This window comes from Myotis brandtii, unplaced genomic scaffold (assembly GCF_000412655.1).
Source record: "Myotis brandtii unplaced genomic scaffold, ASM41265v1 scaffold59, whole genome shotgun sequence".
In the NCBI taxonomy this organism is placed as follows: Eukaryota; Metazoa; Chordata; class Mammalia; order Chiroptera; family Vespertilionidae; genus Myotis; species Myotis brandtii.
This window is the reverse complement of record NW_005370223.1, coordinates 7,176,410-7,196,679: the sequence shown is the minus strand read 5'-3', so window position 1 is coordinate 7,196,679 and position 20,270 is coordinate 7,176,410. Positions and strand designations below refer to the sequence as shown.

General features: G+C 37.6%; 1 protein-coding gene across 2 annotated transcripts in view; it reads left to right on the top strand.

The window, feature by feature from the left end:
- LRP12 (low density lipoprotein receptor-related protein 12) overlaps positions 1-20,270 on the top strand; it is a 52,290-nt gene that overhangs the window by 3,644 nt on the left and 28,376 nt on the right. The window contains exon 2 of one of the 2 annotated variants that reach the window (XM_005879307.2): positions 19,116-19,172. The exons of the other annotated variant lie outside the window; for it this stretch is intronic. Coding sequence (XP_005879369.1) covers positions 19,116-19,172 — 57 coding nt within the window. The remainder of the gene's footprint in view (positions 1-19,115; positions 19,173-20,270) is intronic. 2 annotated transcript variants of the gene reach the window in all.

Sequence of the window (20,270 nt, the reverse complement as noted above, 5' to 3'; positions counted from 1 at the left end):
ACCCTCTCCAATCTGGGACCCCTCAGACATCCCTCTCGCAATCTGGAACTGCTGGCTTCTAACCGCTCACCTGCCTGCCTGCCTGATCGCCCCTAACCCCTCTGCCTGCCTGCTGGCCTGATTGCCCCTAACTTGCCCCCTTGACGGCCTGATCGCCCCTAACCACCTCTGCCTCAGCCCCCGGCCTAAACCACAGTCTGGCCTCCCTCTGCAGGAGGCGAGCTGGTGGATCAGGGGAAGGCGCCACCCCCATTACCCCGCTGCTGCTCCCACTGCCAGCCTGAGCCTGGGCCCTTCACAGCCACACCTTGGCCCTTGAAGCTGCTGTGGCTTTGTCTGGAAGGTCGTCCGGAAGACGTCTGCCCTAATTAGCATATTACCCTTTTATTAGTATAGATGGGTAAATCTTTTCCCGTGAATTTTATGGACCATTCTGTAGCATTTTATAATTTTTCAGTTTAAGGATAGACTAAAAGTTCCAATTTTAGAAAGATTGTAGAAATAACTGAAACATGAGAAAGAAAAACCTAAACCAGATTCCAATTACTTCTAAAAAAGTCAAGCTTGATTATATAAAATATGTTGAATAAAACTGAATTGCTCAGCATAAATTCTGTCTTGGGTTTATAATCTAAGTTATATCCCTGGCCTAGAAGAAATGAAAGTACACAGCACATTCCACAAAATTCTAGGTGGTTATGGGGCAGAAACTATTAAATGACCACTTTCAGAGAGATAACTATGTTCCAGGAAGAGTATGGAGGAGATTTGAGTGATGTATGGTAAATGATTTAGAAGGTACCTAGAAAGTAAAATCTCAGAAGAAACCATAAAAATGATGTCAGGCTGAAAAGTGAACATGAGTTAAAAAAAAATGTTTGGAAAGAAAAGACTGACTTTTGTGGTTAGAATATTTAAAACTTATCAAGAAAATAAGGGAACACTGAGACCTCTGTGTGTTTTTGATCTGAGGTGTTTTTGTGGTTGGGTTTTTTTTTGTTTGTTTTTCTTACATTTTATCAATGCTATTACAGTTTAAAGAATCTATAATAATAAAAGCATAATATGCTAATTAGACCAGATGTCCTTCTGGACGTCCTTCCGGACGACCTTCCTGATGAAGCCAGGGCTGCGAGGGAAGCCCGGGTCCCGGGTGCCAGAGGGAAGCCGGTGCCGGCAGCTGGGGGAAGGAAGGCCTACTCTTGCACGAATTTCGCACATTGGGCCTCTAGTAAATATAAAAAAGGAGGTAAACATTTAATATAGATGAGATTTATATAAATTTAAACAATTAGAAAATGTTTTATTTCAGAATTTTAGAATGACTATTAATCCTATTCTTGCTGCAAATCTTTATAGTAAATGAAGGTTGTTCTAAACTTACGAATTGAAGTTGAGTTAATCATCTCCAGTTTCTAAGGTCACCTTCTCCTCCTGTTTCTCCTCTCTTTCTCCTCACCACCTGCCCCATGACTCTTTTTGGGAGGTGTAAGTAATAAGAAGGACACTATTTATTTCCGTTTTCTAAGGTATAGGATTAGATCCTGCAAATACAGGTTACAAACACAAACTGTTCAGATGCATAGATCAGTCTTTTTATGTGGATGCCAACAATAGGTGTGTGTGTGTGTGTGTATGTGTGTGTTACGTTAATAACATTAAATTAAGTTCAGATACTGTGCTTGGTTTTTTTTTTTTTTTCAATAGAAGAGAAAATTGAGGCTCAGACAAGTTGTGACTTAACTAAGATCAAATCACTAGGAAGTAGTGGAGCCAAAATTGCAACCTAATCCTGTCTGTCTCTTCCCTCATTCATTCATTTAGCAAATACTCGTTGAGCACATATTGTGTCTGGCACTGAGGAAGGCACAACCTAATGGACATGGTTTCTGCCCTCATAGCACTTACAGTCTAGTGAATATGTTGTAATAAGCTCTGTAACAGAAACAGGGGCAGCAATCGTGAATAACAGACACAGGATCATTAGAGGAAGGCTTATTTGTCAAGGAGACATCGGACCTAAAGGATAGCTAACCATGTTATGATTGGAATAAGAGAGCTTTGCACATGGGAAAAACACGTGAAAGACCCAGAATCACGAAAGAGTTGATGTGTAACCGCTGGTGTGTTGCAGGTAAATGAATAAAATTGTTGTAGCTGGAGCACAGTGGTCATAGGGAGAGTGACATGTAAAGTTGGGATCTCTTGAAAAACCATGGTAAAGAGCTTGGGTTTAAGTGTAATTAATTATTAAAGAAGTTTAAGGGGCATAATGTGACTTACGTTTTGAAAACAGTCACTTTCACCACTGTGTGGAGGATTATGCTGAAGTAGGCAAGAGGAGAGATAGGATGGTTAGCTTTTGGCTGTAATCCAGGTGAGAGACACAGGAACTTGGACCAAGGTAGTGATAGCGGAGTTAGAAGAGTATGGAATGCCCAGGTGGTAGGGAAGAAAGGGGTACTTTCTCTCTTGTCACAAAAGGGAAAGAGTTAATATTGGTGAACGTGTACTTAGGTCTGTATATTTTGGGGTGGGAAGATGGAGATTTCTCTAAGTAACATGACATGAGATCATCAGGAGAGAGTGAGGAGGAGGCATGAGAGATCGAGGGTGATTTCTGTTTCCACATTTCAGTAGAACAGCTCAGACCCTTAGGAAGTTAAGTTTCTATTTAATCTAACAAGGAGAAGCCTAAGAACACTCAATGTGAGAAGGGCACTGTGATGAGTAGTTGTACAACTTGTGACAAGAAGGGTGAAGATTTAAGTTACAAAGGGAGAGACTTAGGTTTTCTATGAAGAACTCAGTTCTAAGGACTATCATTTTTGTCAGTGAAATAAGTACAGAACATAACTTCTACTGTATTTTAAGAGTGCTTCAGGCAGGGAATAAAGGGTGGGACAAAAGAGATTTTAAGGACTTTTTGTCCAAGTTAAATGCCTGGTTCTAAGGGATCAGTTAAAGATTGCTTTATGTCTTAGAAGAGTCAAGAATGCATTGGTAGACTGGAGAATTTCAGAAATTTTGGAAAAATAAAGTGACCTTTTCCCTTTTCCCCTTGGATTGTATAGTTTATTTATAGAATATATAACTTTAGAAAGTCTTGAAACTTTAAAATAAATGAAGTTGACAGAACAGTTTTCTAAAGTATTTGATGATTCACTGCCCTGTTAGTTTGGTGAAGAAATGAAATTGTTTTACACTCAGTTTCTGACCATTGAATGAGAGTAACTTGATACCTACCTTTAACTCACATTTCAGTTTTTAAAATAATGGAAGGTGATGGTAATCTTTCCTATTGAAATTAAATGTAGCATAGTAAGATATTTAGTAGTTGGAATTTACCTTTCAAATAAAAGGTAAGTTCTTATTTGACTTAATTTCATTGATTGTTAAAGCATCATTTAGGTTTTAAGTTAGGAAATTGGAGAAAAGATGAATCTTTGTATCTGGTATTTTTGTATCTGGTATTAAATAGAATTCAATTTCTTGAAATTATAATTGCTTGTTCTAGTAACACTAAAACCTTTTACCAAGAGTTAGAATACAGAACTCCTTTACAAAAAAAATGCCTGGCTACCCTGGCTGGTGTGTCTCAGTGGTTGGAGCGTCGACTCTGAGCACCAAAGGGTCACAGGTTCAATTTCAGGTCAAGGGCACTTACCTGGGTTACAGGTTCAATCCCCGGCCCCACTCTGTGTGGGAGGCAACCAATCAATGTGTCTCGCTCTCATCGATGTTTCTCTCCCCTCACCTTCCACTCTCTAAAATAATCAGTGGGGGGGGCGGGGGGGGGGATCCTCAGGTGAGGATTATCAAAACAAACAAACAAACAAAAATGCCCAGCTAAATCCTCAAAATAACTGTGGTTCTAGGTGAGGATTAACAAAACAAACAAACAAACAAAAATGCCCGGCTAAATCCTCAAAATAACTGTGGTTTTGAGAAAGAATATGCCTACTAAAAAGGGTTCCTGGTGGCTGACTGGGCTCAAATGAAAACAACAGACCAGAGCCCAGCAGCTATTCTACACAGGGGCCTCTCATGCAAACTGCATTCAGGGAGGAGCCTGCACCAAGCTGCCTGCCTGCAGTGTGTTTCTGCCATCTGAGCCATTCCTTACAGAGGAGTTCCTGGAACCCTGTTTCCACCCAGAGGACTGAGACTTTCCCCATCCAGTTGGAACTGCACAGCTGTATCCCCCATCTGACTGGTTCTGGACCAGTCAGAACCCCTCCATTCCGACCAATCAGTATACCCCATCCAGTTGGAACTGCACAGCTGTATCCCCCATCCACCGACCAGTCAGAACCGCTCCATTCCGACCAATCAGGATGGCAGTACCTTTTAGATCAATCAAACTGTTGAGAATGTGGAGTCCTCATTTGTATGAGGACAGACCAATCAGGGACCAGAGGCAGGGACTTCTGTCTGCATGTCAGCTCCCCTCTGGCTCTGAGAGACACCAAAGACTGTATTTTCCCAGCTGGAGCTGAAACACAGAAGATGTCTCCCTGGAGCAGAGCAAAGGGGAGCAGATCAGTGCAGGGCAAAGCAGACCAGCACGGAGCAGAACAGACCAGCAATGAGCAGAGCAGAGCTGTCTACCCAGAGAGGGGCTTGGCCCCAGGACCCTCTCATAGCCCTGCTATATCACAGCTGAGCTGAATAATGTGCCCTTCTTCATCGCACCCAAATTGGGGATCCCTATTGGTGTTGAATTGGTGCCAATGACCATGACCGTCAGTTGACAGAACTCTGTGAGGTAGGTATTATTACAGGAAGCTGAAGCTGAGAGTCATGATTTTGCCAAGGTTCACATCCCTCTACTGCTGTTTATTTCTTGTAAAGGTCCGTTATTTTTTTGTCTACATTATTGTTACAGCCCCCACCTACTTTTGACTCTAGTTTTATCCTGATTCAATCCTATCACATATAGTAGCAGCCAGAGTGACTTTTCTGAGTACAGATATGATGTAATTTTCTTGCTTAAAACCCAACAGTAGTTCCTTATTCTTAAAATACAAGCATAACTCACTAGGCCCTTCATGATCTGCCTAGTTTTTACCTTCCTTGTCTCTCGTTACTTTTCCCCACCATTCCTCTCCCCTTCACCGAGTTCCTGCCATACTCAACACATTGTCTTGTCTCCTGGCCTCTGCACACACTATTTTCTCTGCCTGGCTTTATCTTCCTTCCCCCAACACTTTCTCAACTAGGCTAAGTTCTGCCTGTTCTTTGGCTTTTCTCTAGATGTTACCTCCTTTGGGAAGTCTTCCTGGTTCGTCAAAACTAGGTGCCCTTCTCATAAACATGTGAGACTGTGCTTATATACAGGGTTGGCATTGGCCTGTTTTACTTCTCCGCTCCCCCCTGGAGCAGTGCTGTCCAATAGATATAGACAGGAGCCCCCTTTCCTTTTCCACAGTTTTTTTGCTTCTGCAGCTTCAGTTACCCATGGTTAGCCATGGTTTGAAAATATTAAGTAAAATATTCCAGAAGTAAATAATTCATGAGTTTTAAATTGTGCACCAGTCTAAGTAACATAATGAAATCTCGTGCTTGTCCCACTCCATCCTGCCCAGGACATGAGTCATCCCCTAGTCCAGCGTATCTACACTGTGTATGCTACTCACCCATCAGTCACTTAGTAGCTATCTGGGTTATCAGAGTGACTGTTCAAGTAAACCTTATTTTACTTAATAATGGCCCCAAGCACAAGAGTAGTGGTGCTGGTGATTTGAATATGCGAATGAGAAGCTATAACGTTCTTCCTCTAAGTCAGCGGTTCTCAACCTGTGGGTCACGACCCCTTTGGGGGTCAAACGACCCTTTCACAGGGATCGCCTAAGACCATCGGGAAACACATATATAATTACATATTGTTTTTGTGATTAATCACTATGCTTTAATTATGTTCAATTTGTAACAATGAAATTGGGGGTCACCACAACATGAGGAACTGTATTAAAGGGTCGTGGCATTAGGAAGATTGAGAACCACTGCTCTAAGTGAAAAGATATGCATGTATAGAAAAAACATAGTATATAGAGTTCGGTACTATTCGAAGTTTTAGGCATCCACTGGGGGTCTTGGAAAGAATAATGAGCCTCAAATGTAAGTTATGTATATAAATTTTCTAGTAGCCACATTAAAAGAAAAAGAAACAGGTGACATTCATGTTAATAATATATTTAACCCAGTATATCTAAAATATATCATTTTGACATGTAATCAATAGAAATTAATTTTTCATACCAAGTCTTCAAAATTCAGTGTGAATTTTATGTACTTATAGCCCATCTTAATTAGACTAACCACATTTCAAATGCTTAATAACCACTTTGGGCAACAGCTGAATAAAATAGGCCCTGTGATCTAGCAATTCTACTCCTAGAAGTGGGAACATAATGTATGCCAAAAGACATTCACAAGAATATTCAGAGCATCCTTGTTATAGTTCCATCAGCAATAGAATAGATGAGTTAACTAGGATATATTAGCTTAAGGGAAAAGTGTATAGCAGTAGTTCTCAAACTTTTGGGTCTCAGGACTCAACAATTACTGAGGAATCCGAAGAATGCTCTTTTTATATGGGAGATGTATATGTTTTTAAATAATATAAATTAAAATTGAGGAATTGTGAAAATATTTTACTCACTTAAAATGACATAAGAAACCCATTACATGTGACCATAAATAACATACATTGAATAAAGTTATGTAAAATGACCATTGATGATAAATTTTTCAAAACAAAAAAAATTTAGCGAGAAGAGTGGCATTGCTATATGTTTTTGTAAATTACTGTAATGTCTGGCTGAACAGAAAACAGCTATTTCTCATCCCTGCTTCTGCAGTCAGTCTGTTGTGACATGTTTTGGTTGAAGTTTTGGAAGAAAATCTGGCTTCAAATAGATATGTAATTGTAAAGGGAAAAGTATTCCAGTAGCCTTTTCAGATAAATGAATATTCTTTGATGCTATCCCAGAACTTGACAAGTAATACTTTTTTAAAGTTTAATTACAACATGGAATCTGAAACTGTATCAATGAACTTTCTGTATTCTGTTAAACTCTGAAAGGGTTTTGTGGGTTCCCAGGAGTCCACTGACCACGCTTTGAGAATAACTTACAAGGTCAGTTACTCAGTCCTAGATTTCTTCCTCCCTCTGTTCCTTTTCTTTCTCTCCCTCTCATGTAAGCTAACCTCCCGTCTCCTACTGCCTGATTTTCTTTATCTGTTAATCCATTCTTTTAGATACCCTTGTAACCTTTTTGTTGTTGTTGATTTCAATGGTCAGGAACAGTGTAAAAGATTTTAGTGTTCCAGTGGTGATTATTTTGCCTGTTAAGATTAGGGAAGGAGAGTGTTTATGAACTGTGTAGGTACTATGTTAGGAAAGCAAAAGTTAACAGCTTTGTTCTAGTGTGGTTAAACTCTGGTTCACTCAGGAAGATAATAGAGATGAGCTTATATAAGAAAGAGATCCCTTCTTATGAATGGGCCTTAGAACAAAATGAGCCAATAAGATAACCAGTGGAGATGGATTGGTCCCATGAGAAGTGGAATCTGAAGGAAGGATCTGAGGTGGAGTGTGTGTGTGTGTGTGTGTGTGTGTGTGTTGGGGGGAGAGGGGGTTGAAATGGAGATGCTAAATGAGCATTGATTGGAACTCAAGGTTCAAGTCCAAGGTTAGGATTCTTGTATTCTATCAATTAGGTATTTCTAGTCTGATGGGGATGACACTTTAAGACCAAACTTATTTGCTGGAAAGGTCGTAGCCACAGAATTAACCAAAATATAGCCCCAGTATTATCTAAACAATGACTTAGTGTTGTCACTAGCATTATTACTTATACATAGGAATATTCACCGTGGTTCAAAGGGTGGGAGGTAAAGGGGAAACCTACTATTAGCGCTGTAGGAGAGGAATCACTACCTAGGGCAGCGGTTCTCAACCTGTGGGTCGCGACCCCGTTGGCGGTCGAAAGACCCTTTCACAGGGGTCGCCTAAGACCATCCTGCATATCAGATATTTACATTATGATTCGTAACAGTAGCAACATTACAGTTATGAAGTAGCAACGAAAATAATTTTATGGTTGGGTCACAACATGAGGAACTGTATTTAAAGGGCCAGAAGGTTGAGAACCACTGACCTAGGGTTAATGTCAATGAGTAAGGCATACACTTCCTCTCTATTCCTAATGTGCTGAGAGTTTATCATGAATGAATGTTGTGTTTTGAAAATGCTTTTCGTCATCTGTCTTTGTCATTATGTGATTTTTCTTTTTATTGTTAGTATAGTGAGTTACATTGATTTTTTTTAAATGTTTAGCCTTTTATTTGGGGGATAAACCATTTGGTCATAGTGTATTTATTATGCTTTTAAAATTTTAACACTTTTATACAATAAAGTTCAATCTTTTTAAGTATATATTTCAGTTGTTTTAGTATCCTCAGAGGGCTTTCCAAATATCACCACTATCTAATTACAGACTCTTTCAGCCCAAAAGGAAACCCTGTCCCTATTAACAATCACTATCCCTTTCCCCTTTCCCCTAGTCCCTGGCAGCCACTGAGGAACTTTATTTCATTATGGATTTGTCTATTTTGGACATTTTATATAAATGGAAATCATACTATATGTGATCTATTGTGTCTGGCTTCCTTAACCTAACACAGTGTTATCATGGTTCATGCATGTAGCACATGTGAAGTGATATCACATTGTAGTTTTGATTTTCATTTCCTTAATGCTCTTCTTTTCATGTGTTTTTGGCCATTTGTCTATGTTTTTGGAAATGTCTATTCAAAGTCTTTGCTCAGTTCTAATTTGTTGGATTATTTGTCTTTGTGTTGTTGAGCTGTAAGAGTTCTTTGTGTATTGTGGATATTAACCCCTTATCAGATATGTGATTCACAAATATTTTCTCCCATTCTGTAGTTTGACTTTTCACTTTCTTGCTGGTGACCTTTGAAGCACACGTGTTTCTTTGATTTGAGACGGTTCAATTTACCTGTTTTTTCTTTTGTTGCTTGTGCTTTGGTGTCATATCTAAACATCCATTTCCTAATCCAAGGTCATGAAGATTAATTCTTATGTTTATTCTAAGAGTTTTATAGTTTTAAGTATTTATATTTAGATGCCTGGTCCATTTTGAGTTAATTGTTATGTAAAGTGTGAGGTAGGGGATCAAAATTCATTTTTTTTTTTTTTGCATGTGGATAACCAGTTGCCTCATCCCAATTTGATGAAAATATTATTCTTTCCCCATTGAATTATCCTGGCACTCTTGTTGAAAATCAGTGGACTGTAACTGTAAGGGCTTATTTCTTGATTGACAGCTCTATTCTATATGCCTATCTGTCTGTCCTTATGCCGGTTATCACACTGCCTTCATTACTGTAGCTTTACAGTAGGTTTTGAAATCAGGAATGTGAATCCTCCAAATTTATTATTTTTTATGAAGATTGTTTTACTATTCTGGATTCCTTGAATTTCTGTGTGAATTTTAGGATTAGTTTCTCAATTTGGGGTGATGGGGGGAGGCAGCTTGGATTTTGTGAGGTATTAAATTGAGTCTGTTGATCAATTTGGGGAGTATTGCTATATTACCAATTTAGAGCCTTCTGATCCATGAACATGCGATGTCTTTCCAGTTATGTTGGCCTTCTTTAATTTCTTTCAACAATGTTTTGTAGTTTTAGAGTATTTCCTTTGTTAAACTTACTTTTGTGTGAGTGCTATTGTAAATGTAATTATTTTCTTAATTTTTTGTATTTTTCATTGCTAGAGTATAGGAATACATTTTTAAAAAAAATATATGGGACGATGCTCCAACCAACGGAACCACCTGGCTAGGGCTAAAACATAAATATTTTGAAATAGTCACAGTACAGTACAGTACAGTGGAACTTCAGTTTTCGAACTTAATTCGTTACGGAAAGCTGTTCAAGAAGCAATTTGTTCGAAAATTGAATCATTTTTTCCCATTAGAAATAATGTAAATTAAATTAATTCATTCCAGAGCCCCAAGTGATTCCCTGTTTTAACTTCTTATATACAGTACATGTCTAATGTACTGTTTAATCTATAAATAAACACTTCTTAAGTTTATCTAACCACCCCCTGCTAGCCTTAAAGGAATCACTTTCAGCACTCCTTCCAGGGTGTCTCTCAGGTCAGCGTGCAGCATCTTTGATTGTTCCCATATTACTGCCTGGGCTAAGTGCTTTTCCTTTATACCAGTCAACAGCAGTTTTGCTACCTCTTCAGCTGCTGGGACCATTGTTTCTCTCACACCCTTAGCAGCATTAGCACTCTTGGTGGCCTCTTTGTGCTTTAAAATTGTGCTAATTGGTGACTTCCCCAACAACAAAAACATTCTCTCCTTTGTTTGTGGTCTGACAGACAATTTTTGTCATGCTGAGGTATCAGCTTGAAAGAGTTGTCCTTTAAACCGAAGTTGGCTTCAACAACAACCAAAACATTTTTTCTGTTAACAACTTGGTCAAGAATCAAATTGTTCGAGATGGGAGAAATTCGAGAAACTAGGTTTCACTGTATTTGAATGGCAAGCTATGCTATGTGAAGTAGCAGAGGCAAGGAGAGACTGTTTTATAAACTCATTTTTGTAACAGTAGTAAACACATAGTAGTTTCTGTATGCTAGACAGTGTTCTAATCACTGTATGTTTGGGCACACTCTTAACAACCCTGGCAGCCTAGACACTGTTAGTATGTTCACTTTACAGATAAGAAACCAGAGAAGTTAAGTAGCTTAGCTAAGGCTATATAATTAGTAAGCAGAAGAGCTAGGATTTGAACCCAGAAAGGGTGGTTCTGGTCTCTTCTCTTAACCATAACAGTATATTGCTTTTTAAAGTTTTATTTACAGATATTCCTAAATTCAATGTAGTTTATATGCAAACTGATTAATTTCTGATAGATTTGCTCTTTTTTAAAAATATATATTTTTATTGATTTCAGAGAGAAAGGGAGAGGGGGAGAAAGAGAGAGAAACATCAATGATGAGAGAGAATCATTGATTGGCTGCCTCCTGCATGCCCCCCACTGGGGATCGAACCCACAACCGGAACCTGTGCCCTTGAGCAGAATCAAACCTGGGACCCCTTAGTCCACAGGCTGACACTCTATCCACTGAGCCAAACCGGCTAGGGCACATTTGCTCTTTTAAATTCGTAACTAGAACTCATCTGCTTGTGGTACTGATAGATGAGCCATAGATGCCAGCTCATTAATTTTTTGAATTAATTTTGATTTCCTATTTGAGATTTCTAAATAGCAAGATGCTAGATTATTGGGTTTTCTGCTACCTACCTTCAGGGTTTTTTGTGAGGCTATTAAATAACTTATGCAAATACTTTCTACATAAAATGTTAATTTCCTTCCTTAGTAGATGGACAAAAGATAATTATAGGAACAATAATTGGATGACTAATAAAATTAGAAACAAAAATTAACTTAAAGAAATGCAAATACATACCACATACTAATTTAGTAAATATGTAAAAATCAAACTGTTTTATTAGTGTTCATAATTTTCAATAAAGACATAGTAAAAATGTGTTTAGAAGGTAATGAAATGAGCATTCATACTTGACTACTAGAAATGGTAATTTTTGGCTGATAGGTTTATTGCTATTACTTGACATATATCTGTGGCACTTTTTCCTATCACTTTCTCTTCATAAACTGTTTCTTTAATATTGAACATTAGATTTTTTAGTTATGTTCACATTTATAAATACTGTAACATGTTTTATTAATTGTTATCTTAATTTTTATTATTTTCCTTTTGATTAAGTAACAAAAGTAGAGGCATTAGAGGAATGGTGGCATGAGAGATCCCTTTGGTCTCTCCCCTTGAAGTTTCAACATTTTAAACACTTATAACTCAACAAAGAATTCCCTGCTCTATGCACAATATTCCTGAAAGACCTGCACATTGATACACCTTAAGGCGGGCAAGTAGAAGCGAACTGGGGAGGCAAGAAGGGAGAAAAGCTGAGATGAGCCAGAGATGCAGCCCTACAGCTGGGCATTCACAGGAGGGCTCAACCCAGAGAGGGGAGGAATCAGGTTGTGGCTGGCACTCACTTCAGCCAGGAGAGAGATTCAGTAGGCTTTCCTGCAGGAGTGAGCAGTATGAGCTGTGGGTGAGCCTAGTGACCTGGGCAGGGACACAGGTCAGACATGCTGCTGTGGTGGTCTGGCAGTCAGCATTCCTGACTCAGAAACAAAGTCGTGGAGGCTTGCTTTGCCTTTGTTGTCATGTTGTGTAGCACATTATCTGCAAACTCGAGAACTAGTACTACAGAATCATTTTTTTCCCTGAGCAGAGGGTGCACTCTGTGACTAGTTCTGAACACTGGGAAGACCCCGCAGAAGTCCAAAGTCACCATAACTTGACAGGCAAAACAGCAAAGAAGCTGGCCAGGTTCCCCACACCCACACACATTGTTATAATGACAGCAGCATCTGGCTGTGGAGGACAGCACTGGGATTCCACAGATTTGGAGTCCATTGCACAACTAATTCCTCTGTGGGATGGGGGGGGGGGGGGGGGGGGGGGGGGGGGTGGCCAGAGCACAGTAGAGGAAACCATCTATCCAGGCAATACTACCCCACCGAGATCTGAAAAGCCAGAGAAGTGCAAGACAGCTAAAAACTTATGATTTAGTGCCACCTACTGGAAAATAATAGAAAGGCTTCTTCATAGTAATCTGCTAGAGAGGTACCACTCATAGATGCCTAGACAGAGAAGGAATCCATCAAATAACCAGAAATAACCAAGGTAGTGAGGCAGCTCAAATAGAAAATGAAAAACCCCAGAAAACAAACTTAAAGACATGGAATTATGTGATATAAATGACAGAGAATTCAAGATTACAGTTATGAAAAAAATCAACAAGATGCAAGAGAATGCAGCCAGGCAATTTAATGATCTCAGAAAACAAATCGACAGCCAAAACAAGTACTTTACCAAAGAGATTGAAACTTTAAAAAAGAACCAAACAAATTCTAGAGCTATAGAACTCAATAAAAATAATTAAGGATGAATAAGAGTATAGGAAATAGAGCCAACCAGATGGAGGAAAGAATTAGTGATATCAAAGATAGAAATGACACAGAGGGAAGAAGAGAGATTTGAGCATTAAAAAAAAAAGAATTCTACTAGAACTATCTGATTCCATCAAAAAGAGCCATATAAGAATAATAGGCATACCAGAAGAGGAAAAGAGGGAGAAGGGAATGGGGAGGCTATTCCAACAAATAATTGATGAGATCTTTCCAAACCTATGCAAAGAATTAGATTCTTGGATCCAAGAAACAGAGCACCTAATCACATCAATCCAAAAGGGCCTTTTCCAAGACAAATTGTATTAAAACTGTCAAAAATTAATGACAAAAAAAAATTCTCAAAGCAGCCAGGAAAAAGAAGAGAGTAACTTATAAAGGGAAGTCCATTAAGTTATCATTGGACTTTCTAGCTGAAATGCTACAAGCCAGAAGAGAATGGAACCAAATATTCAAATTACTGAAAGAGAGAAATTACCAACCAGCAATAATATATCCAGCAAAGTTGTCCTTTAGATATGAAGGAGAAATCAGATTTTTTCCTGACATACAGAAGCTAAGGGAATTTATCACCAGAAGGTTTCCACTGCAGGAAATACTCAAGGGAGTTATTTACCTGAAACAAAAGGTCACAAAACTATGAGCAAGATCCACAATAACTTTACAAATAAACAGGGATAATTTGTGACAATAAAAGCATGAAAGGGGAGAAGATAAAGGTCTGAATTTGCAAAGGAGGATGGGGATCAGATACATTCAAATGAAAAAGGATTATTGTACTAGTATATATGAAACTTTATTTTTCTTAAACTTAAAGGTAACCACACACACACACACACAAACCCAAAACTGAGACACATGGCTTAAAAGAAGAGAAAACAGGAAGGAAGTATGGAATACCACCACACAAAAACAAGAGAAAAAAACACAAAGGAAAATAACCAATGGAGGCACAGAGCTACCAGAAAACAAAAGTTCAAATGGCTATAGGAAATCCTCATACATCAGTAATTACCCTAAATGTATATGGACTGAATTCACCAATAAAGAGGCACAGGGTAGCATATTGGATCAAAAAACAAAACCTAACCATAGCCTACCTTCAAGAGACACATCTAAACTGCAAAGACGAAGTTAGACTCAAAGGGTGGAAAATGATTTTCCAAGCAAATGGCACCCACAGAAAAGCAGGTGTAGCCATACTTATATATGACAAAAAGGATTTCAAGAAAACAAAGGTAACGAGAGACAAAGATGGACATAGCACTTCTTAATATATATGCACTCAGTCAGAGAGCACCAAATACATAAAGCAGCTACTAACAGAACTAAAGGGAGAAACAGACAAAAACAATAGTCGTATTTGGGAACCTTAATAATCCATTGGCAGCTCTAGATAGATCATCCAAAAGAAAATAAATAAAGAAATATCAGCCTGAAATGATACATTAGACCAAATGGATATAATTGATATTTACGGAGCCTTTCATCCCAGAACATCAGATTATACATTCTTCTCCAGTGCACATGAAACATTCTCAAGGATATACCATATGTTGGATTACAAAAGTAGCCTCAACAAATTCAAGAAGATTGAAATCATACCAAGCATATTCTTTGACCACAATGCTTTGCAATTAGAAATCAACTGCAAAAAGAGAGTAAAGAAACACACAAACATGTGGAGATTAAACAACATACTACTAAAAAATAACTGGGTCAAAGAAGAAATAAAAGGTGAGATCAAAAGATATAGAAAGGCAAATGAGAACAATAATATGACATATCAAAACTTTTGGGATGCAGCAAAAGCAGTAATAAGAGGGAAGTGTATATCATTGCATGCCTATCTCAAAAAATAAGCTAACTCCAAATAAACAATCTAACATCGCATCTTAAAGAACTAGAAAAAGAAGAACAAAAGCAACCCAAAGTCAGCAGAAGAAAGGAAATAATAAAAATTAGAGCAGAATTAAATAGAGAGTAAAAAGATTATACAAAGAGCTGGTTCTTTGGAAAGATGAATAAAATTGACAAACCCCTGGCTAGACTAAGGAAAAGGAGAAAAGACTCATATAAACAAAATCAATAATGAAAGAGGAAAAGTTACCAAAGGCATCACAGATTTAGAAAGGATCACACTAGAATACTATGAAAGACTATATGCCACCAAATTCAATAACCTAGAAGAAATAGGTAGGTTTACAGATATATTTAACATTTACAGACTGAATCATGAAGAATTGGAAAATCTAAATAGACTAACAGTGAGGAAATTGAAAAAGCCTCCTAAAAAATGAAAGTCCAGGACCAGATGGCTTCGTTAGTGAATTCTACCAAACATTCAAAAAAGGCTTGATACCTATCCTTCTCAAATTCTTCCAAAAAATTGAAGAAGAGGCAATACTTCCTAACACATTCTACAAGGCCAACAAAACCTTGATACCAAAACCTTGCAAGGATGACACACAAAAAAACTATAGACAGTACATCTGGTGAACACAGATGCAAAAATCCTAAATAAAATACTAGCAAATTGCATTTATCCTCCCTTTTCTGTATGAACTGTGTTTAAGGGTAAGCAGGTAACATTTGTTGAGGGAAAGTTCTTTGTGGAATTTCAGTTAGTGGAAGTATAAAAATTGGCAGGGTTAGAAAATAATGTTGCCATAATGAAATAATTTATTCAGGCCATGATTATCAGTTTCCTCTGATGAAACTAGTATTATAAAAATGGTCATGTGGGAACTTTACAATGGAGTGATCAGGCTGCCTGACTTGGACCTATTGATTAACCTCAGTCTTATGAAAAGTAGGGCAGGCAGAAAGTTTGTGCTGCCTCCTGTAATATACATGAAACATACAGCATCAGCTCTGAAGTTTTCCAGCCAAAAATGTTGAACCCATGTCAAATCAGATTCTACCCAGGGGTTGGCAAATTATATGGCCTTTGAGCCAAATCCAGCCCACTGCCTGTTTTTTGTTTTGTTTTCTTTTCATAATGTTTTATTGAAACACGTTACTCTGATGCATTCAAGTATTATCTATGGCTGCTTTCATGCAACAGTGGCAGAGTTGGGTAGTTGCAATAGAGATCATATGGCCCACAAAGTCTAAAATATTTACTATCTGGCCTTTTTAAGAAAAAATTTGATGACTCTAGAGCTAGATGAACAAAGTTTAGTGACACCACTAAATATGGGTCTCTTACAGGACAACGGATCTGGTTTCTGTAACAAGTCTGCAGTATAGAAAATAAGGGAGTATTACTATAGGTTGAGAGATTTAAACACACTAACCAAATGAAACATTAAGATTTCTTTTAGGTCCTGCTTCAAATAAACCAACTGTAAAAAGACATTTATGAGCTACCCAGGGAAATTTGACGATGGCTTGGCTATATTAAATGATATAAAAATTATAATTAATTTCATTGAAGTAATATCATTGTAGGTAAGAGAATGTCTATCTATGTGTGTCTTCATTCACTTGGGGAAGCACACCTATATAGTAGGGATAAATATATTTACACTAGAGGCCCGGTGCATAAAATTCATGCACGAGGGAGGGGGTTCCCTCAGCCCGGCCTGCACCCTCTTCTCTCGCAATCCGGGACCCCTGGGGGGATGTCTGACTACCTGCCTGATCGCCCATAACCACTCACCTGCCTGCCTGATTGCACCGGACCGCCTCTGCCTTGGCCCCACCACCGTGGCTTTGTCTGGAATGACATCCGGAAGGTCGTTCAGCTGTCTGGTCTAATTAGCATATTATGCTTTTATTATTATAGATTGGTACTTTTTAAAGTTATATGAAAAAGGATAATCCTCAACTTCATATATGATATTTTAATAGGGAAATGTCAAGTTGATGGGATAAACTGCAGGGTACTATTTTAAAGATTATGTGAAAGTGAAAAATTATGAGATGAACTTCATTAGAGGTAAATGAAAAGCTAGCCATTTGCTCATAGAAAAAAAAAAAGAATTCTTTAAATAGATTTATTAAAGCCATTAAGAACCTAGGAGTCATTGAAGATCAAAAATGATGCATAAAAGCATCATGCCTTTGGCTTGGTTCTCCCCCAGTGCTCCCTCTCTCCCACCCCCAAGAAGTAGCTGAAGCTAATTCAGAGTTGAGTCCCTTTCAATCTAAAAATTGAAGCTGCTCCAGAGGTCTGAATAGTCATTTACCAAACATTTTACATTTAAAGGATAGTGTAAAGAAGCAGCTCTCTAAACCTGTAATCTAAGTGAACAACTGGTTCTGAAATCTCTTTCCTTTGTAGTTTTCTAACTTAATTCACTAATGAAAGAATGCCTGTCTTCCTCTTTGTATTTCTCTACCCTTTTGTTTCCTTTTTTTTTTTTAATCCTCTAAGCAAACTATAACCTGAAATCAAATTGTTAATTACACAAAGGATGTTTTGTGCTTAATTTCAAGATCTGGTAATTTTGACTTATTAAATCAACAAATATTTCCTGAGATCGCACTCTGTCAGAAACTGGGAAATAGGAAGGCAAGTAGAAAGTGAAGAAGAGGAGAAAAGAAGCAAAGGGAAAGAGACTTTTTTTGCTCTAAAGACACTCAAAATTTGGTGTAGAAGATGGGTAAATTAATAACCCAGACAGGATGATAGGGCCGTGGTAGTAGTATGCTCATGAGTCAGTACTAATTTGTTGTACGGTAGGAACGTTAAGGAGGACTCCTAATTCATTCTGAGATGGATGGAGATCTATTTCCTGAGCTGAGTTGAAGGAGTTAAGCAGGTAAGTGGCAGTGCACTGGGCTGTACCAGGCTGAGAAAAGGTGATGTTCAAAATCTAAGATAGGTTCAGGAGTAAATGATATGTAAGGGAGCTCCATTAGTGAGTATAGATTCTTTCAAAGAATTTAACTTAGGAGGGAAAGACCAAGATAGGAAAGCAGAAACAGGTAGGTGCACTGGCAAGAAAGAAGTTTTCTTTTATGAAAGAGAAAGACCTGAATATATCATCAGGAGGAGACAAAGGAACAAGAAGAAAGGAAAGGTCTGAAGGGAATAGAGAGAAGGGCTAATAAAGGACTCCAGGATCCAGAGTGATTGTAGACCTACTATGTCCTTGGCTCCCATAATAGAATCTCTAATAAACTTGAACAATCTTCCCTAGCAATGGAATAGTTACCCTTCAAAATGTCCTGTTCTCTGGTCATATATCTGTTCACTAGAAGTATATTTGAATGGTTCCATGTCCCCAACTTTGTGATAGGATGTATAGAAAATCAGGAGATACCAAAAAATATATATAATTTTGTCCCTAATGGTCTTAAGACTACTAGAGTTGTTGATATAAGGTTAAAAGAGATAATGCAAGGCATTTTTTTTTAATGTGCCAACATGTGTGACCCTAGCAATGGCCACACTGTTGATGGATTGAGCATGCTCTTAGGAGATACGATTTTTAAAGGTACGTGATTCTCGCCCGACCTGCGTGGCTCAGTGGTTGAATGTCAACCTATGAACCGGAAGTTCAAGGTTCAATTCCAGGTCAGGGCACATGCTGGATTGCTGGCTCAATCCCCAGGAGGGGGTGTGCAGGAGGCAGCCGATCAATGATTCTCTCTCGTCATTGATGTTTCTCTCTCTCTCCCTCTCCTTTCTTCTCTATAATCAATAAAAATATATATGTTTTTTCAAGTACATGATTCTCTCTTTTCTAGTAGTGATATGAAGTTCTCTTTTGACTATTAACTTGATAGGAAATTCTTTCTGGTTTTACTCAGATCTGTATATTTGACCTTTATATATTACATTGCATTTTTGTGAATTCAAAAATACTGTGTTTTTCCTACTACCATTGAATTGTTGGGTTTTGTATTGTTTTGAAGAATATATAGGAGGCTTTAATTTAGTTGCTGAATATTACACGTAGCTCTATGTAGTTGTTTTCTTTTAAAGGGAGAATCTGAAAATTTTTTATAAATTTTATCTTGGAAATTAGTTTATCCATTATGTTTAATTTTAGGAAATGGTGCTCTTGCAGAACATTCTGAAAATGTGCATATTTCAGGAGTGTCAACTGGTAAGTCATTTTTTGTAATGTTTAAATTTCATGCATGACTTATGTGGTAAATATTGAAAGCCACCTGGTATCTTATGAAGTGATATTTGGCTATAAAAATTATTACTGCCTTTTGCAGCATGTAATAAGAATGAAGTAACTGGAACACGGAGAAATTCTCATAAGATAAAATTGATATCTGCATGCCCATGGGTTGATTATATTTTTCCAAATGGACTGCATAATTATTTTTCATAAAAACATTGAGCCAAGAGAAGTTAGCTCAAAATGAATTAGTATTTTCTTTACATACAAAGTTATATGGAATGAAATTTATTAAAATGTAATTTTGAATGTAGCATTAAGCCTTAGAAATGAAGCACTTTGCTTGATTTTTAGATTAGACTACGACTATACATAAAACTGTTGTATTTGAGTGCACAATTTATATGCCATTAAAAAGGCACAATTTATATGCCATTAAAAAGCAACTCCAACATATTTGTGTCCATGAAATTCAGAAATTCATTGAGGTAAATACATCTTCCCACTCATCTAAGCTTTTATAACTTAATAATTCTTAAAGGCCCATAACTATTAAAATTTTCATTCTTAGTGACTTCCACAGTTTTGTTACCATTTTTGCTATCAACTGCAATTACTAGGAGAGCAAAATCTTTTATTTTGCATATATTAAAATAGTTTCTCACTGTTACTTTATTATTTCCCTATAGTTTTTATAAATTTTGTAGTTTAAAAAATTGAACTTGGTATATTTATCAATCTGATTTCTTCCTGTCATCTTGTTATTTGCTTGGTTGTTTTTTCTCATATGAAGCAAAGCTGAAAGTTTCTTCTTTTATATCTGATTTTATATTCAGACTAGTAGCCCGGTGCACAAAATTTGTGCACTTGAGGGGGGGCGGTCCCTCAGTTATTAAACATTTTACAGCACAACACTGACCACATTGGTGGAGGTGGTGGTCTTGTCAGAATGTGTTATATTATGCAGATGAAAATCTATTTAAACAGATTTGATGTAGATATTTTCAAAGATGGAAGAATTGTCCCTGTCAACTATTTTAGTTGATTCATATCTTCAGTAATTGTCATCATTGC